The 19,562-nt window shown below is 37.0% G+C and overlaps 1 protein-coding gene across 1 annotated transcript in view; it reads left to right on the forward strand.

Annotated features, from left to right (window-relative positions):
- The first annotated feature begins 4,207 nt into the window (after nt 1–4,207).
- LOC146385132 (complement C3-like) overlaps nt 4,208–19,562 on the forward strand; it is a 40,267-nt gene continuing 24,912 nt past the window's right edge. Inside the window, exons 1-16 of the mRNA XM_084930708.1 lie at nt 4,208–4,341; nt 9,641–9,839; nt 10,919–11,081; nt 11,756–11,850; nt 12,155–12,243; nt 12,364–12,446; nt 12,523–12,610; nt 12,723–12,825; nt 13,189–13,309; nt 13,677–13,792; nt 16,547–16,693; nt 17,026–17,119; nt 17,241–17,329; nt 17,448–17,636; nt 17,749–17,901; nt 19,011–19,140. Coding sequence (XP_084786834.1) covers nt 4,223–4,341; nt 9,641–9,839; nt 10,919–11,081; nt 11,756–11,850; nt 12,155–12,243; nt 12,364–12,446; nt 12,523–12,610; nt 12,723–12,825; nt 13,189–13,309; nt 13,677–13,792; nt 16,547–16,693; nt 17,026–17,119; nt 17,241–17,329; nt 17,448–17,636; nt 17,749–17,901; nt 19,011–19,140 — 1,978 coding nt within the window. The 5' untranslated portion in view covers nt 4,208–4,222. The remainder of the gene's footprint in view (nt 4,342–9,640; nt 9,840–10,918; nt 11,082–11,755; nt 11,851–12,154; nt 12,244–12,363; nt 12,447–12,522; nt 12,611–12,722; nt 12,826–13,188; nt 13,310–13,676; nt 13,793–16,546; nt 16,694–17,025; nt 17,120–17,240; nt 17,330–17,447; nt 17,637–17,748; nt 17,902–19,010; nt 19,141–19,562) is intronic.

Below are 19,562 nucleotides of genomic sequence, written 5' to 3' on the forward strand. Positions count from 1 at the left end.
GAGCACCGAGGGCTCTCGCGCTCACTTTTCGCGTATAGAATTTTGAAAAAACTTGGGTGCAAATCACAAGTCTGTATCATAATGTCTGGTGTTTTAGTGTTTGTTGAACAATTTTACACTGTTAAAATTAATTACTATGAGTCTGACTACACTGTTAAAATGACACTAGCACTTTTTTACGTTCTGATCATAATTCACAGTGCTTTAAGTTTAATATTCTGCATGTAAACTACAAATCCTTATTGTTATAAACTGAATGATTTTAAAGCATAGAATAAACTCATATGATGACTGTCTCAAATGTCCAGTTTTAACTGTATTCTGAAACCAAATTAAAATGTTCGCTACTAGCAATTTTCTGTGGTGGATAGGATACATAATGATTAATGAATATTTATCCAGTTTTGTCCAGTTTATTTGTATAAAGCAAGTCAAGGTACAACAGTCTTTCAAATGCTGGTAAATTACCACACACTAAGTTTGCACAGAGGTGAATTACAACACACACAGCAAACATTGCCCAGAACAAGGATGAAATGTTTTGTTTACCCAGTGCAAGGACATTTTACAAACAAACTGGAAAGAACTAAACAAAGTATAGCAGTTATTTTTGTGTGTATATATATGTAATTTTTTTACATATAGTTTTTACATATATATTTTTTATATGATGTCACATATGTAAATATAGTGACTTCATTTAAAAACAAATGTGACTGTGAAGCCCTTAGGACCTATAAATGCGGTACTGGACACATAAAATTGAATTGAATTGAATTGAAAAGAAACCAAGTAGATGTTGAATTTATAATAATTTGCTTTGTGGTATGTTTTCTCTACAATTTTGACACTTTTTGGTTATTTCTATAACTGATTCAATTCTGATTCACAGGGTTCCGTTTCGAAATATTGTAATTATTTATGAGTACATATCAGTATTTTTATATCTAACATATCTGACACTTGTGAGACTTCATCAGAGCTGTACGCATCACAACAGATGTCTTTGTGTCAAAGTAACTGAGAAGAAAATACAGAACACCACGAAGGAGACTTTCCTGGCCTGGCTTTTTAGCATGTAGCCCCTTTAAAAATACATCGAAAAAACTTGGGTGCAAATCACAAGTCTGTATCATAATGTCTGGTGTTTTAGTGTTTGTTGGTTTGTTTTTATTTTGTTTTATTTGGCGAGTTGGTTATTAGATACTGCTGCAGCCAGCCAGAGAATCCCCTGCCGCCCCGCCCTCTCCTCCCTGTCCCGCAAGCAGCAGGCGCACCTTGCAAACGGAGGGGGCCCTTACTCCCACCAAATGGGCGATAGAAAACCGATCGGTGCCAATGCCATTCCCGATATGCGCTGGCATGACGTTGGGGCAGCATGAGTACGAGCATTTTTTTTATTTTTATTTTTTGCCGATGCCCGTGATGCCGCCCCCCACCACGACGCCGCCCCGGGCAACCGCCCGTGTCGTCCGTATCAAAAACCGCTACTGAGTGTGTGGATGAGCTAGTGAAAGAAATCAATCAGCTGTCTTATTGTGTCTTGTGATAGAACATACATCCTCTTTATTGCACAAGGGTGTAACCATCAGTATTCTTGTATGTGTCTATTGCCAGCAGTTTCATTTTGCACAAATCCAGCCAATTCTTCCTTATTCCTAACGCAACACCACTCTGTGCTACACGAGAAATTATTTCCTCGTGATTAATATTTTTACTTGATTCTGTGCTTTGCTGCTGCTAAATTGCTTTAATAAAATTTCATGGAATTGAAGTCTAAATTGTTGATTTTGTTGAATAGTAGTTACAGTAGTTCACTCCTTTTTTATGCTTTTTTATTCCTTTTCAATCTTTGCACTCTTAGAAAAAAAACCTTATGATTTATAATTTATTAATTAAAACAATCATTAATAATTGTAAAATAAAAAATAATTGTTTTTGTTTGTATACAGGGAATTAAAGATTTAGTGCCAGTGATTACAATCTCCAGAGGGATTGTATAGACTTTAAAAAATTGCAAGTTTTTTCCAGTACTGTCTTCCACAGTAAAACAAAGCCAAGAGCGGACTGGGACCTAAAATTCTCCTCATTGAGTCTATAGTAAGTCCTGAAACATTTCAAAGTCCAAGAGTCTGTAATCAAAAGTGAATTGCACATTGCCTCTGGTACTCTAGGACCCTCACCCTTTGGACATCTGTGCCCCACCTGGGGCCTCACTCCTTCTCTTGCTGGATTGCACACTATACTAATACTATTCTAATCTTAAAAAAAAAAAAAAAAAACTTACTCTCATTCCCCTTAATGTATCTGTAACATGCAACTTCTTTCGGTGCTTTGCTACTGGAAACTGAATTTCCCGGAGGAACCCACCCGAGGGATTAATAAAGTTTCATCTAATCTAATCTAATCTATACCACCTATCGGGGGCGATCGTGGCTCAAAAATTTGGGAGTTCGCCTTGTAATCGGAAGGTTGCCGGTTCAAGCCCCGGCTTGGACAGTCTCGGTCGTTGTGTCCTTGGGCAAGACACTTCACCCGTTGCCTACTGGTGGTGGTCAGAGGGTCCGGTGGCACCAGTGTCCGGCAGCCTCGCCTCTGTCAGTGCGCCCCAGGGTGGCTGTGGCTACAATGTAGCTTGCCATGTGTGAATGGGTGGATGACTGAATGTGTAAAGCACTTTGGGGTCCTTAGGGACTAGTAAAGCGCTATACGAATACAGGCCATTTACCTATAATATAAAACCTGAAATAATCTTTTGAACATTATCATGGGTTTTTTGTTTGTTTTTTTACAATGTAATCTGTTAAAAAGATTTGATTTTTTTTGGAAGTGGACTTAATCCCCCATTCAAAACCACAAAGGAATGGATTGAACATTCATTTTAATAGACATACTATTTCTAAATAACTGTTGTTGTTTTTTTTCTCTGGCTTTACAACAGTAATAGTTTGCTATCCTGTTCTACTATTATCAGTAAAGCCTTTTTTTTAAAAGGAATTGAACAAGTTTTACAACAATTAAATGGTAGGCTACTGCTGTTTTTAAATTTCTTCATGATGCTATAATGATATTTGTTTTTCAATTATATTTTTTGTTTAATATTTCTATTAAATGCAGTAAATAATTTAGACATAATTTAAACTGTCTGTTACAATAACAGATAGGAGATCTTTAAAAAAGGAATTGCAATATTTATTGGACAATCCAAAAGACCTGTCAAACTGTCAACAAGTAATGAATTTAACAATCCCCAAAACATTAAAAAATATAACAGAATTGAAATCTGCATCATTTATTCTGTGGAAAAACAAGTTTTTTTAAAAAAAAGAAAAAAAAAAAGAAAAATCTAACATAAATATAATATGAAGATGCAACAGGGTAAGTCAAATACATCTCCGAGAGCCATCTTTTCCTTAGCTGTAGCTCAGGTGGTAGAGCAGGTCATCTACTGATCAGAAGGTTGGTGGTTCGCTTCCTGGCTTCCCCTAGTCTGCATGTCAAATATCCTTGGGCAAGATACTAACCCCAAATTGCTCTCCAATGCATCCATCAGAGTATGAGTGTGTGTGAATGTTACTTAGAAAGCACCTAGAAAAATGTGCTTGTGTGAACAGGTGAATGCGCAAGTTGTGTAAAGCGTTTTGAGTGCTCAGAAGAGTAGAAAAGCGCTATATAAGAACAAGTCCATTTACGATTTAAAATGTCATTTTTCATTGCACATTTGGAAAGATACTAATTTGATGTGTGCATGATGGCTGAAATATTCTTACTATACTATACTACTGAAATATTTTGGAAAGAAATGTTAATAACCACTGTTGTTGATGATATTAAAGATGATAATGAGTAAGTTTAATAGAATAAGTACTCTACTCAACTGAAAATCACCATAAAATGTTGTAATTCTTACTTGACTACATTCTTTTGAGAACTTTAGTATATTCACATCTTAATATATTAAAAAAAATGTTATCAATAAAAAACTATTTAAAATTGTTAAAGGATACCATGAGAATATATACACTATTATATATTTCTTCATAATTGTTTTTTTTTTTTTTTAGTATTCGTGAATAAGTCAAACAATTACATTCAAATACAGTTTCAGTTGTGTATGTGGGCATAGTTTTAAGACAGTCACAAGTCACTGCTAAGCTCTCCTATCACTGGAAGAGACGTAAGGTGCAGGAGGATCAAGCTACTCCATAAAAGCTTGTCTCAGATGGAGAGGCTGCACTCAGCAGATATGGGATCAGGCAGGAGGATGTATCGGAGCCAGCTGTTGCTCCTGGACTTTGTGGTTTTATTCTGTTTCATTTCTCTGGCTAGTGGATCTCCAATGTAAGTTTAAGTGTCTTAACGCCTGTTTAAAATTAATTATTATGAGTCTGACTACACTGTTAAAATTACACTAGCACCTTTTTACGTTCTGATCATAATTCACAGTGCTTTAAGTTTAATATTCTGCATGTAAACTAGAAATCCTTATTGTTATAAACTGAATGATTTTAAAGCATAGAATAAACTCATATGATGACTGTCTCAAATGTCCAGTTTTAACTGTATTCTGAAACCAAATTAAAATGTTCGCAACTAGCAATTTTCTGTGGTGGATAGGATACATAATGATTAATGAATATTTATCCAGTTTTGTCCAGTTTATTTGTTTAAAACAAGTCAAGGTACAACAGTCTTTCAAATGCTGGTAAATTACCACACACTAAGTTTGCACAGAGGTGAATTACAACACACACAGCAAACATTGCCCAGAACAAGGATGAAATGTTTTGTTTACCCAGTGCAAGGACATTTTACAAACAAACTGGAAAGAACTAAACAAAGTATAGCAGTTATTTTTGTGTGTATATATATGTAATTTTTTTACATATAGTTTTTACATATATTTTTTTATATGATGTCACATATGTAAATATAGTGACTTCATTTAAAAACAAATGTGACTGTGAAGCCCTTAGGACCTATAAATGTGGTACTGGACACATAAAATTGAATTGAATTGAATTGAAAAGAAACCAAGTAGATGTTGAATTTATAATAATTTGCTTTGTGGTATGTTTTCTCTAGAATTTTGACACTTTTTGGTTATTTCTATAACTGATTCAATTCTGATTCACAGGGTTCAGATTCAATTTGATTCAATTCAATTTAATTTTGACTCAGACAATCAGAAATATTGTAATTATTTATAAGTACTTTTATATCTATGATTAAAAACATTCAATTCAATTCAATTCAATTCAATTTTATTTATATAGCGCCAAATCACAACAAAAGTCGCCTCAAGGCGCTTCATAGATACAGAGAAAAACCCAACAATCATATGACCTCCTAGGAGCAAGCACTTTGGCGACAGTGGGAAGGAAAAACTCCCTTTTAACAGGAAGAAACCTCCGGCAGAACCAGGCTCAGGGAGGGGCGGCCATCTGCTGCGACCGGTTGGGGTGAGAGAAGGAAGACAGGATAAAAGACATGCTGTGGAAGAGAGACAGAGGTTAATAACAGATATGATTCAATGCAGAGAGGTCTATTAATACATAGTGAGTGAGAAAGGTGACTGGAAAGGAAAAACTCAATGCATCATGGGAATCCCCCGGCAGCCTACGTCTATTGCAGCATAACTAAGGGAGGATTCAGGGTCACCTGGTCCAGCCCTAACTATATGCTTTAGCAAAAAGGAAAGTTTTAAGCCTAATCTTAAAAGTAGAGATAGTGTCTGTCTCCCGAATCCAAACTGGAAGCTGGTTCCACAGAAGAGGGGCCTGAAAACTGAAGGCTCTGCCTCCCATTCTACTTTTAAATACTCTAGGAACAACAAGTAGGCCTGCAGAGCGAGAGCGAAGTGCTCTAATAGGGTGATATGGTACTACAAGGTCATTAAGATAAGATGGGGCCTGATTATTTAAGACCTTGTATGTGAGGAGCAGGATTTTGAATTCAATTCTGGACTTAACAGGAAGCCAATGAAGGGAAGCCAAAACAGGAGAAATATGCTCTCTCCTTCTAGTCCCTGTCAGTACTCTTGCTGCAGCATTTTGGATTAGCTGAAGGCTTTTCAGTGAGTTTTTTGGACATCCTGATAATAATGAATTACAGTAGTCCAGCCTGGAAGTAATAAATGCATGAACTAGTTTTTCAGCGTCACTCTGAGACAGGATATTTCTAATTTTAGAGATGTTGCGCAAATGGAAGAAAGCAGTCTTACATATTTGTTTAATATGTGCGTTGAAGGACATGTCCTGGTCAAAAATGACTCCAAGGTTCCTCACAGCGTTACTGGAGGCCAAGGTAATGCCATCCAGAGTATGAATCTGGTTAGATACCATATTTCTAAGATTTTCAGGGCCGAGTACAATAACCTCAGTTTTATCTGAATTAAGAAGCAGAAAGTTAGCGGCCATCCAGGTCTTTATGTCTTTAAGACATTCCTGCAGTTTAACTAATTGGTGTGTGTTATCTGGCTTCATGGACAGATAGAGCTGGGTGTCATCTGCATAGCAGTGAAAATGTATGCTATGTCTTCTAATGATGCTGCCTAAGGGAAGCATGTATAATGTAAACAGAATTGGTCCTAGCACTGAACCCTGTGGAACTCCATAATTAACCTCAGTGTGTGAAGAGGACTCTCCATTTACATGCACAAATTGGAGTCTATTAGATAGATATGATACAAACCACTGCAGTGCAGTACCTGTAATACCTACAGCATGTTCTAATCGCTCTAATAGGATATTATGGTCAACAGTATCGAACGCTGCACTGAGGTCTAGCAGGACAAGCACAGAGATGAGTCCACTGTCAGAGGCCATAAGAAGATCATTTGTAACCTTCACTAAAGCTGTTTCTGTGCTGTGATGAGCTCTGAAACCTGACTGAAACTCTTCAAATAAACCATTCCTCTGCAGATGATCTGTTAGCTGTTTGACAACTACTCTTTCAAGGATTTTTGATATGAAAGGAAGGTTGGAGATTGGCCTATAATTAGCTAAGACTGCTGGGTCTAGAGATGGCTTTTTGAGTAAAGGTTTAACTACAGCCAGCTTGAAGGCCTGTGGTACATAGCCGATTATTAGAGATAGGTTGATCATATTTAAGATCGAAGAATTAATCAATGGCAGGACTTCTTTGAGCAGTTTTGTAGGAATGGGGTCTAAAAGACACGTTGATGGTTTGGAGGAAGTAATTATTGAAGTTAACTCAGAAAGATCAATTGGAGAAAAAGAGTCTAACTTAACATCAATGGTACTAAGAGTAGCTGTAGATAATATTACATCTGTGGGATGATTACTGGTAATTTTTTCTCTAATGATAAAAATTTTATTTGTGAAGAAGTTCATGAAGTCATTACTAGTTAACGTTAAAGGGATGGTTGGCTCAACAGAGCTCTGACTGTTTGTCAGCCTGGCTACAGTGCTGAAGAGAAACCTGGGGTTGTTCTTATTTTCTTCAATCAGTGATGAATAGTAAGATGTTCTGGCTTTGCGGAGGGCTTTCTTATAAAGCAGCAAACTATTTCTCCAGGCTAAATGATGATCCTCTAAATTTGTGACACGCCATTTCCTCTCCAGATTACGAGTCATCTGCTTTAGGGTACGTGTTTGAGAATTATACCACGGAGTCAGGTACTTCTGATTAGAGACCTTAGTTTTCACTGGAGCTACAGTATCCAGAGTCGTACGTAGTGAGGAGGTGAAATTATTAACAAGATAATCGACCTCTGTTGGGGTAGCGTTCAGATAGCTGCTCTGCTCTGTGTTGGTACAGGGCATTGAAGATGATAACAGTGGGTGGATTATATTCTTAAACTTAGTTACAGCGCTTTCAGAAAGACATCTACTTTGATAAAATCTACTCTCCACCGCTGTGTAATCAATTATTGTAAATGTAAATGTTATCAGGAAATGATCAGACAGGAGAGGGTTTTCAGGAAACACTGTTAAATGTTCAGTTTCTATGCCATATGTTAAAACAAGATCTAGAGTGTGATTAAAGTGGTGGGTGGGTTCTTTTACATTTTGAGAGAAGCCAATTGAGTCTAATAACAGACTAAATGCCATGTTGAGGCTGTCATTTTTAGCATCTACATGGATGTTAAAATCACCCACAATAATTATTTTATTTGAGCTCAGAACTAAATTAGATATAAAGTCTGAGAAATCAGACAGAAACTCTGTGTAAGGCCCAGGTGGACGATAGATGATAACAAGTAAGACTGGTTTCTGAGTTTCACAGCTGGGGTGGACAATGTTAAGCATCAGGCTTTCAAATGAATTAAAAGTCTGTCTTGGTCTTTCATTAATTAATAGGCTGGTGTGAAAAATTGCTGCCACACCGCCCCCTCGGCCTGTGCTTCGAGGTTTCTGGTAGTTAGAATGACTCGGGGGTGTTGATTCATTTAAACTAACATAATCATCCTGCTGCAACCAGGTTTCTGTAAGGCAGAGTAAATCAATTTGTTGATCAATTATTAAGTCATGTACTAACAGAGACTTGGAGGAGAGAGACCTAATATTTAATAATCCACATTTCACTGTTTTACTCTTTGGTTCAGATGTGGATACTGTACTGTTCTTTCTTTGTAATTGTTTATGTTTAAGTTGTTTGTTGCTGGTTTTTAGTTTGTTTTTTGTCTTTTTGGAAGCTGACACAGTCTCAATGGAGATGGGTTTTTGGGGGGGTAGCAGGAGGAGAGAAGCTGCAGAGAGGCGTGTAAGACTGCAACTCTGCTTCCTGGTCCCAACTCTGGATAGTCATATTTTGGGGGGTTTAATAAATTTGTCCATATTTCTAGAAATGAGAGCTGCTCCATCCAAAGTGGGATGGATGCCGTCTCTCCTAACAAGACCAGGTTTCCTCCAGAAGGTTTGCCAATTATCTATGAAGCCCACATCGTTTCTGGGACACCACTCAGACAGCCAGCAATTTAAGGAGAACATGCGGGTAAACATGTCACTCCTGGTCTGATTGGGGAGGGGACCAGAGAAAACTACAGACTCCGACATTGTTTTAGCAAAGTTGCACATCGATTCAATATTGATTTTAGTGAACATATCTGACACTTGTGAGACTTCATCAGAGCTGTACGCATCACAACAGATGCCTTTGTGTCAAAGTAACTGAGAAGAAAATACAGAACACCACGAAGGAGACTTTCCTGGCCTGGCTTTTTAGCATGTAGCCCCTTTAAAAATACATTGAGAGATAGAGCCGTGTGGGGTTTTGTGAGCTTTAAAATGAGATTCTGGTGTTTCTGGCAAAATACATTTATATTTTAAAAAGGAAAAAACAGGATTTAATGAATTGACATCACGTTATTCAAGGTAAAATTGATATGAATCAGCAAATCGATTTTTTTAAACGCACCCCTTTAGTCAAGCTCCAAAAGTAAGCAGAAGAGTTGGCATGCTGGTGTTAGACATTAGCATCAACAGCCATTGTTTTTATGTACTCTTGCACAGGGCTACAATATGACTGAAAACTCTTAGTTTTTTGTAGAATTTATCTTCTCTATAAAAATTTATGATTTATTTTACCAAATGAATGACTAATTGAATAAATCATGAAGTTTGTTACATACAGAATCAGCTGGGCTACATTATCCAACGCTGTCTTCTGTCTTCAGGGAGGTGATGTCTGCCCCCAATCTCCTGCGAGTAGGAACTGAAGAAAACATCTTTGTTGAAATTCAAGATAATGCTGGTGAAGAAAATGTTAATGTCAATATCATTGTGAGGACCTTTCCAAGAAAAGACATTATGCTGGCATCAACAACTGTGACCCTTACTAAGAAAAACAAATTCCAGGGTATTGGAAAAATTATGGTAAGTATTACTAAGTCTCGCATCTCAGAAACATCCTTATTACCATGCAGGTTTTCATAAACATTATCAGTTGGGACATCCAAATTCCCAAGTGCGTTAGTGTGTAACAACAATGTAATGCAATATGTTTTCTAAAATAATTTTATATTGTACTTAACTAACCAGGGAGCCTAAAATACTAAAAGAAAAGAAAAGAGAGAGAAAACCTGTATTCTTTCTAATGAACAGCAATGGTCAACTCCTGGGGTTACAAAATTATTGTAAATAGAATTAGAAAATAATATGAAAAAAATTAGTTCCACATGTTACTTGGTTCATGACTTCTGTAAATGTTTTACTTATGAGCTTGTGGTCTTAATCACTGGTGCCAATCTTAGACCCATGAGCCTTGGTTCATTTGTTATAAGTTATAAGCGTATGTAAAGATGATCAAGACAGTTAAAACGTGAGATTTCTAACTAATCAGTAACTTATTAGAGGATCCCATAAAGTCGCATAATGTGAACTCGTTTATATTACAGTGAAATCTGTTACAGTGTTATTTAAATTTAACGAAAAGAGAAGTTTCCCAAATTAAGATATGGAATTCCTGCTGCACTAGATCTATTATTATTAGTACTGACAATTTAGCAATAATTATATTGAAATATCAAAAATATTATATTGAAAGATCTCTGGGAAATGTTTGTCAGCTGTGCATTAGCTCTTCTGCTCACCAAATGTCTCAGCCCAGCCCCAGTTTTTTTATGTACATCTGTCACCTTTTTCTCAACAGTTTTCACTCTTCCAGAAATTGTATCCCAGCTTTTCCGATTTTTGTGCTTTTCAACCTGGATTTTTCCTGACAGATGTTTTTTGTTCTTTCTTTCTTTCTTTCTTTCTTTCTTTCTTTCTTTCTTTCTTTCTTTCTTTCTTTTTTTCTTTCTTTCTTTCTTTCTTTCTTTCTTTCTTTCTTTCTTTCTCTCTCTCTCTCTCTCTCTCGCTCTCTCTTTGTATGACACAGATATCTTGATTCATAAGTTTTTTAAATGAATATTATATCTCTAGCTTTTCCCTTCACACTGTCTCTCTTTCCCCAGATCCCTGCTGAGCGCTTCAGCAATGATCCCAATATAAAACAGTATGTTCACCTACAAGGAGAGTTTGGTACCCAAACACTGGAGAAGATTGTGTTAATCTCCCTTCAATATGGGTACATCTTCATCCAGACTGACAAGACTATCTATACTCCCAGTACCCCCGGTGAGTCCTTTACTCCATTACTGATGAGATACACAAACCAACACCAACACAAAATGATATGGTCATCATCACTGGACAGAACTTGGTCATTAACCTTTTAGCAGTTTATGTAGTTCAGATCATGGGAGATGAAGCTTGTCAGAGAGTTGATTTAATTTTCATTAGATACATCAAGAATACATCTTTTCCTTGTGGCAGGGCGTGATATGTGGCGCCACTGCAGGGAGGCTGACACACCATCGCTGCATCGGCTCATCACGCCTCCCCTGCATTAAAGAATGTACTGGGTCCTGACTGAGTTGTTGTTGTTGGTGTGTGTGGCTGGCAACTGCAAAGCTGCAGCTGAGTATTGTTGTGAACAGCAACCGAAATAAAGTTAACGAGTGTTGAAATGTGGTCGGGTCCGACATTCGTTGTTTACATTTCTATTTCTTGGGTTGGAAGTAGATCATTAATAGCTATTGTATAATTATATATTTTTTAAAATCACAGCAGGCAGCAGCAGAGTTGTCAGTTTCTCGGTTTAATGCCTATCATCCATTTATTGATGGTTCCATGGTTGTAGAATTAGTGTTTCTTCTTGTTAGATGTCATGTGCTAACTAGTTGACAGGGGAATCTGAAATAAACACAGTAATTAAACAAAGTGTTTCTCTATTTGTCTCTCTGTCACAGTCCTTTACAGGATTTTTGCAATGAGGCCAAATATGGAGCCCGCAGACAAGAACTATCAACCGGGAACTGATACTTCTGTTGTTGTTGATATTGTGGTATTGTTATCTTTCATTTAACTACATCATTACAAAATCTATCACTGAGAGTATAAAACATTTACAAAATAATGATCTCCAATAATGTCACTAAAACATATAAAACATAAAGATTTCTCCAACACTTATGCTGTAATACAAGTTGCCATGAAAACATAAACTGAAACTTTTAGATAAACCATATAGTTAATAATTACAAATTACCTGTTTTTAGGAAGCTGTAGAAATGTTAAAAATTATAAAATATATTGAGTGTTTTATTGATGCTCTCTCCTAATTTTAGGTTTCATTTTCTTATTTCTAGAACCCTGATGGAATTATTTTAGAATCAAAGCTTGTCCTTGTAGTGTCAGGAATCTTCCATGGAAGTTATTTCCTCCCTGAAATTGTAAGGTAATTTTTCCCTAATGCTCCACACTGAGAGGGATCTCAAATTTATGTATCTTATAAACACATCAACACTGAACTATGTGTTCTTTATGTACATCTATGTGTGTCTGTTTGTATATTTAGTACAGGAACGTGGAAGGTGGTGTCAAAATTTAACACCAACTTAAAGCAAACCTTTGAGGCAGAATTTGAAGTGAAAGAATATGGTGAGTTTGTTTAAAAATAGCCAACAAAAATTTCCCTTTTCGCCTCACTGGACACTTAATGAGTATTATTTTGCAGTGCTTCCCAGTTTTGAGGTTAAACTGACATCCGAGGTCCCCTTTTTCTATGTGGACAGTGATGAGCTCACCATCAACATCAAAGCGACGTATATGAAGGCTTTTGATTTGTGGACACAGTTTAATTTATAAAATCATGGAAACAACATGTTTGAGTTGTTGTTTCTTGATTTCAAGTTAATGGTTTATTTGTGATTTTAGATATCTATTTGGTAAAAAGGTGGATGGCACAGCCTTTGTGGTGTTTGGAGTTATAGCTGGTAATACAAAAAACGGCATTCCAAGTTCTCTTCAAAGAGTGCAGGTGAGTAAACATTCATTCTTTTAATAATAAATAATAACAATAATGAATAACTGCCTATTTGACAAGTCTCTGTGTGTTTTATTTTTATCTTTTGTGATTTCAATCAATGTCCAGTTTCCTAAAATAAGACAAAGACTTGCACTAGAAATTGCATGAGAAATATTTAGTGCCCCCCCCCCCCCCCCCCCCCCCCAAAAAAAAACCCCCCAACAATTTTGACACATTGTATTATTGTCCAGTTGTTATTTGACCCTAACTTTGAAATCCTTAAAAATAATTCCATAAAAGGCTTTTCTCTTTGTGAAATAAGAATAAAAAAAAGGTTCCTACTGAATGACCCATTTTTGTGTTATGCCATGGCAGATCAATGAAGGAGAAGGAACCGTTAAACTGAAAAAGGAACACATTGCACAGACTTTTCCAAACATCAATGATTTGGAAGGAAACTTTATATTTGCTGCTGTCAGTGTGTTGACAGAGAGTGGTAAGAAAAAGACACTATTTAACTTATAAGTCGGGGGCCTAAAATATGAATTAGTTTGTTTGTTTACACATCATTTGAACTTTGTGTTCCCCAAGACTCATTTACTAGTATAGATAAATTAGCCTAATTTATGTTTTGTTTTTTGATTTGTTTGTTTTTGGGGTTTTTTTGGGGGGGGGAATACAAACAATAGAATATTGTTTGTATTGAATATCCATGAACCATGTATTGCAACTGGCTCTTTAACCAGACTTACGTAGGGCCAAATGGGCCAAAGTGAGTTAAAGTCCTTTGTGGCAGAAGGGTTAGAAGGATGGTAAATTTGAACTCATATTTAAAATCTATGAATGTGTATGTTCACAAACAGGTAGTGAAATGGTGGAAACAGAGCTGAGAGGCATCCAAATTGTCAAATCACCCTACACCATCAACTTCAAGAAAACACCCAAATATTTCAAACCAGGAATGTCGTTTGACGTAACAGTAAGCTGCTAATTTATAATTACTCTTTAAGTCATTGATTTTGAAAAACAACAAATGTCAATATCTTTAAATATATTACTGCTCAATAAAATTGAACATAGCTCAATGACTTGAATTTGATGACAGCAATATGTCTGTCATGGTCCTGAGTCATGTTGACCAAGCGTTCTTAGTTTTCTTGTGTTTTTGTATTTTGTTAGTTCAATATATATTCCTAGGTTCCTAGGTTGTTCAGTTTAGTTTATTGGATTCCCCTTTGTGTCTCTGCCCTCTGTGTCTCCCTATGTGTCTGTGTTTATATTGTGGTGTGAGTTCTTGTGCCATGTTTCCCTTCATGTTTTATTCTGTTATGTTTTCCATGTTTCCCCAGCGCGTCATGTCTGCCCTCGTCTGCCTCTCCTTCACTCCCACATCATGTTTCCTGTTTTATTGTGAAGGTCCCGCATTCGCATGTTCATTCTGTTCAGTCCAGTCTCCGCTGTGTCATTATGGTTATTCGTGTCAGCTGTGTTCCTCGTGTGTTCTCACTTCCTTGTTATCCCTCTGTGTATTTAGGTCAGCATCTACCTCAGTCTTGTGTCACATCCTCCCTCATGCTGTGTGTTCCCTTGTGTCCCTCTCTGTGAAGATTAGTTTAGATTTTCCCAATCTAGTTTAGTTTTGTATCATTTCCTTGAGTCAGCAAATAAAGCTGCATTTTGAGTTCATTCCGTGTGTTGTGAGTCCTGCATTTTGGGTCCAATCTCCTGCCTGCCACACAGCAATTCTTGATAATGTCTCAAAAAAGTTAGGACGGGGACAACAAAAGGCTGGAAAAGTAAGTGGTATTAAAAAGAAACATTTCCTCAGAAGATGGGCAGAGGTTCAAAATTGTGGGACTGTGTCAGAATCATTTTTCAATGTAAAATTCCTCAAATGCAAGTTAAAGCTCTATCATGTAAAGAAGAAGACATTTGAAAATGATCCAGAAACAACCTTGTCTTCTCCAGGCCGAAGCTCAGTTAAACTGGATTGATGCAAAGTGAAAAACATTTCTGTTTCAAGTTTTTAATTAATCTAAATTAATCTAATCTAATCTAATTTTAAGCTCTCCAGACTAAGGAGAAGAGTGACCATTTGCCTTATTATTCGTTCAGAAGCATCTGCATTTCTGATGGTATGTGGGTGCATTACTGCTTTTGGAATTTGCAGTTAGCACAACTGGAAAGGCATCATCAGTGTGGGAAGGTCTAGAAAGGTTTTAGAGCAATATGTTCCCCTCCAGGTGATGTCTTTTTCAGTGAAGGCCTTCGATATTTAAGCAAACAAATAGTAAACTATATATTACAACTACTACAACATTATGGCTTTGAGGTAGAAAGTCCAAGTGCTCAGGTGCCTATCTGCAGTCTAGACCTTGCACCAACTGAAAACATAAATCCTAACATAAATCGGGTGTTAGGAAATGGAATACACTCCTCCCCCTTCTCTAACTCTGCAGGCCTGACCAGAGGACAAGAGATAGTTGCCACAGTAATGGGAGTGTTGCCTGCAAAAGGGTCATCTCCTTATAGGGAGATGTCCGGGAGATGAAATGTGAGGTGTCCATGGGGTCTAAAGGCTTTCCTCCAACTTCTTGACCAATCACATTAACATTCTGTTTTTACCACATGCAATAAAAGTATATACTACGTAGGAGTGGCCTGTCTCTGAGCAAGAGAGAACGAGGTCCATGGTGCCATATTAATTTGAAATTCTAATAACTCTAATAATAAATTGCAAAAAAACAAAACAATCCCCAATTTCACTGTATATTAAGTACTGCGATTTAAGCTATGAGCATGCTTGTTGCCAAATGCAGTGATCTCATTAGTCAGATCTATTTAATTGGATACGAAAAATTAGGGTTGGTTCCAAAAAATAAATGCCACAAATACGTACAGTGAAAATATGCAATCTGTGCACACTGTGAAAAAAAGCTGACATCAAGTGATGATGAGCTGGTCCTGATTTTACTAAACCAAAAAAGAAACCGAGACTGTTCTGTGACACAACAACAATCAAATGTGTAATGAAGGCTTTGAGTTTGTCACCACTAGCTGTGATTAGGCAGATGTGCTTATAATTGTCTGAAACATCGGAAACATCGAACTCGAAAAATAAACAATAGTTGCTATTTCTAAATACCTTATCTCATCTAGGATTAGTTTCTGCTGTCCTCACACCTGTTTTGTCTCACCCTGTTTTCTGGTGGGTATTTATTGTATCAGTCTCCCGTTGTCCTGCGTTACATTTTCCCTTATGGCTGTGTCCCTCCTTGTTGTGTGTTTTCCTAGAAGAGTTGGATTATTTGTTTCTGATCTGGATTATTTTGTATTTTTTTACACCACATTGACATTGTTTTTGAATTCACTCCCTGTCTTGATAGTCATAGAAACTGGTTCCTTCTTCAGCCACAACTGTCCTTGACAGTTTTTATTTACAATTTACAAAATATGGTGGGGGTTTTTTTTGCAATTGGGCTTCAATGAGTTCAATGTGTTAATTTCAATGTTTCATGAGCAAAACAACTTTATAAAATTAAATATACACATAATGTGTATGTGATGTATAATATTTTACTGAACATGTTTAGTTGAGATGAAAATATTTTTTTTCTGTTATTGTTGTTTTTTTAGTTATTTTTTATGCTTTCGTTATATTGTTTTCAGAAACTAATGTGCTTAATATCAAATAAACAATGCTGATCTTTGTTTTTCTTTGTTGTAATGGCAGATTGAAGTTTTGAACCCTGATAACACTCCAGCAAAAAATATTCCTGTTGTGGTGAATCCTGGTGAAGTGAAAGGGCACACTGCAGACAATGGCATGGCAAAGCTAAGCATCAATACAGTGGCAAACAGAGAAAACATCATTATTACTGTATGTTTAATTGTCAATTTGATGTTTTGCAATGTTGTTTATTGCCAAGTTATTGCCAACTATGCACTCATCATTCTGTTTATTTCACTGTATGTCACAAAGAACACAGCTTTAAAAATGTTATATAACTTTTCTTACGTGGTTAGAAATAGCCAGTAGTTTGTATGTCAGCTCGCAGTTTATTATTGAGTACCCTTTGTTGCACCCTGACAACTGTAGGATAGCTAAAAATAGGCTAAATACTTTTAATCTAGTACAAAATTAGTGTTTGTTTATCATTGTCTTATTATTATTTTAGTTGTGTATAATCTATTGTATGCCTTTAATTACAGGCAAGGACTGCTGCTGAGAACATTTTACCAGCAAGGCAAAGATCTGCTAACATGATAGTTACCCCTCACACAAGCAGAAATTACATTCATATTGGTGAGGAATTTCGTAAAATGACATCAGAAGATAGTCAGCAGAAATCGTGCTGATAATCCTCTCTATAGCTCTGAGAGCCAACAAAGTGTCTAGTACTGATTGTAAAAAGTTGTTGTTGCAGGACTGGAAACAGCTGAGGTGAAATTAGGACAAAACCTCAAATTCAACCTAAACCTTAACAGGGACGAAGAATATGATATCACATATCTGGTAAGAGACCTTTTACACCTGTCTGTATGTGTTTGAAAATATGAATGACTGGGTTGTAATTACTTACAGCAGCTTATGTAACAGGCTGGATAAGTAAATTGTATAAATTTGTCTTCAGATCCTGAGCAGAGGTCAGCTGGTACAACATGAGAGATTCCGGGCAGAACGTCAAATTCTGATTTCTCAAAATCTTCTCATTACCAAAGAGATGTTGCCATCATTCCGCATCATAGCGTACTACCATATAAATACTGAAGTGGTATCAGACTCCGTTCAGGTGGATATACAGCACTCCTGCGTAGGAGATGTGAGACACAACACTGACACACAGTTAAGCTATTCATTGTATTATAACAATAACTAAGTTAAAAAAGACACCCAGGCAAAACATCTATTCTTCCTATTTCCTTTTCCTTTAGCTGAAGCTGGAAGAAAAGAAACATAATATCTATAAGCCTCGCGGGATGTTTGAACTGAAGGTCACAGGAGATCCAGGAGCCACAGTGGGATTAGTGGCAGTTGACAAAGGCGTCTACGTCATAAACAACAAACACCGCCTCACCCAGAAAAAGGCAATGTCTTTTAACAACTCCAAAAGGCTGACTGTTCATCTGGACATTGCGTTTATCCAAGTGACTTTTCCAGTCTTAGCTGACTCCAGGTTTCCCCAACCTTATAAAGAGCATATTTGCATAATGACTGAAACTAGCACCACTGGCGAACAATGGGTATTGAGGTCAATTTCTTGATTATTTATAAGCAAATTCTCACGGCCATTGGTCAAAAACCACTGATCAAAGGCCACTGATCAATGGCCATTCAAGTGCCATTCACAGAGAGTTGGGGAATGGCTGCAATCACAGCATTGTAAGATGGTGAAAGATGAACCCTTCTTCAATTCAGAGATGGTCTTTCCCTTTTCATGTAAATAGCCACCTTGAGTCCCTGCTTAATCCAGCATTCCTCCCCGTCCAGGATGTGTACATCTTAATCACTGAAAGAGTGGCCACTTTACTGCAGATGTAAATAGAGTGCGTAGCCGAGTAAGTACTTCTGTGTTCACACCTACGGGCCCGTGGCCAGTCTTTCAGTGATGAGGATGTACACATCCTGGACAGGGAGGAACACTGGTTTGAACAGGAAATCAAGGAGGCCATAGTACGTGAAAAAGAGAAGGCCATCTCTGAATCGAGGACAGGGCCTAAGGGTTAATCTTTGTTGTGATTCCAGCCATTCCCCAACTCTCTGTGAATGGTACTCATGGTCATTGATCAATGGTCTTTGATCAGTGGTTGTTGATAATGGTCGCAACAATTTGCATATTAATAATCACAAACTGACCTCACAACCCATGGTGCTAGTTTCAGTCATTATGCAAATGTACTCTGTATAAAGTTGGGGAAAGCTGCAGTCAGCTGATACTGGAAAAGTCACTTGGATGAGTGACAAAACATTTCTCCTACTGAAAATGCGAGGTTGAGATAAACAGAATCAACTTTTCTGAGTTTTTTATGAAATGTTTTATTGGTTCAAAGTTTAGAGACATGCATTTTTTTATGTTACCGATGTTGTCTATGGAAATGGTAGTCTCATAAAATAAATTCCTAACCCTAACTTATAACGTCTACTTTTACTATCTAAGACTCGCATGGTTCATTTGATTTTCTTCCACTCTGCGCAGATTTGGGAAATAATAGCGACGTATGACACAGGCTGCACACCAGGTGGAGGAAAGGACAGCATGAATGTTTTCTATGATGCTGGACTGTTGTTTGTGGCCAGCACTACTTCAGGAACACCACATAGAACAGGTTACCCTACTTTACTCATCACACTGACTTTGTCAAAGTAGTGTAACAGTGACTAACTGACAGCCACACAAACTGATTTCATTTTCTCCTACAAATGGTAAATGTCCTTGTATAAAACAAGGAAACCAATAATGGTCCTTTTTAGGTTGCTGCTGGCCATGCTAGTCCACTACCTCTTTATTTTCTCTTGCTTGTAGCTCATACTAAAAAAATGACTATATAGAAACAGTACAATGAAGGGACATAACATAGTTAGCTTCTGTTGGTGCTCCCTGCCTTGTCAAAATTTGTTCATTTACTACTGTAGAAATATACCTTCTTCTCAAAGCATTAGAAGAAGCATCTCCCAAAAAGTGAAGGCTTACTTTCAAAATCGACTTAAAAAGAATAATTTGATTGCCTTAAAGCGTTAACTATAACCT

This window comes from Perissodus microlepis, chromosome 6 (genome assembly GCF_051167445.1).
Source record: "Perissodus microlepis isolate ML-2025 ecotype Zambia chromosome 6, ASM5116744v1, whole genome shotgun sequence".
NCBI classification, from domain to species: domain Eukaryota; kingdom Metazoa; phylum Chordata; class Actinopteri; order Cichliformes; family Cichlidae; genus Perissodus; species Perissodus microlepis.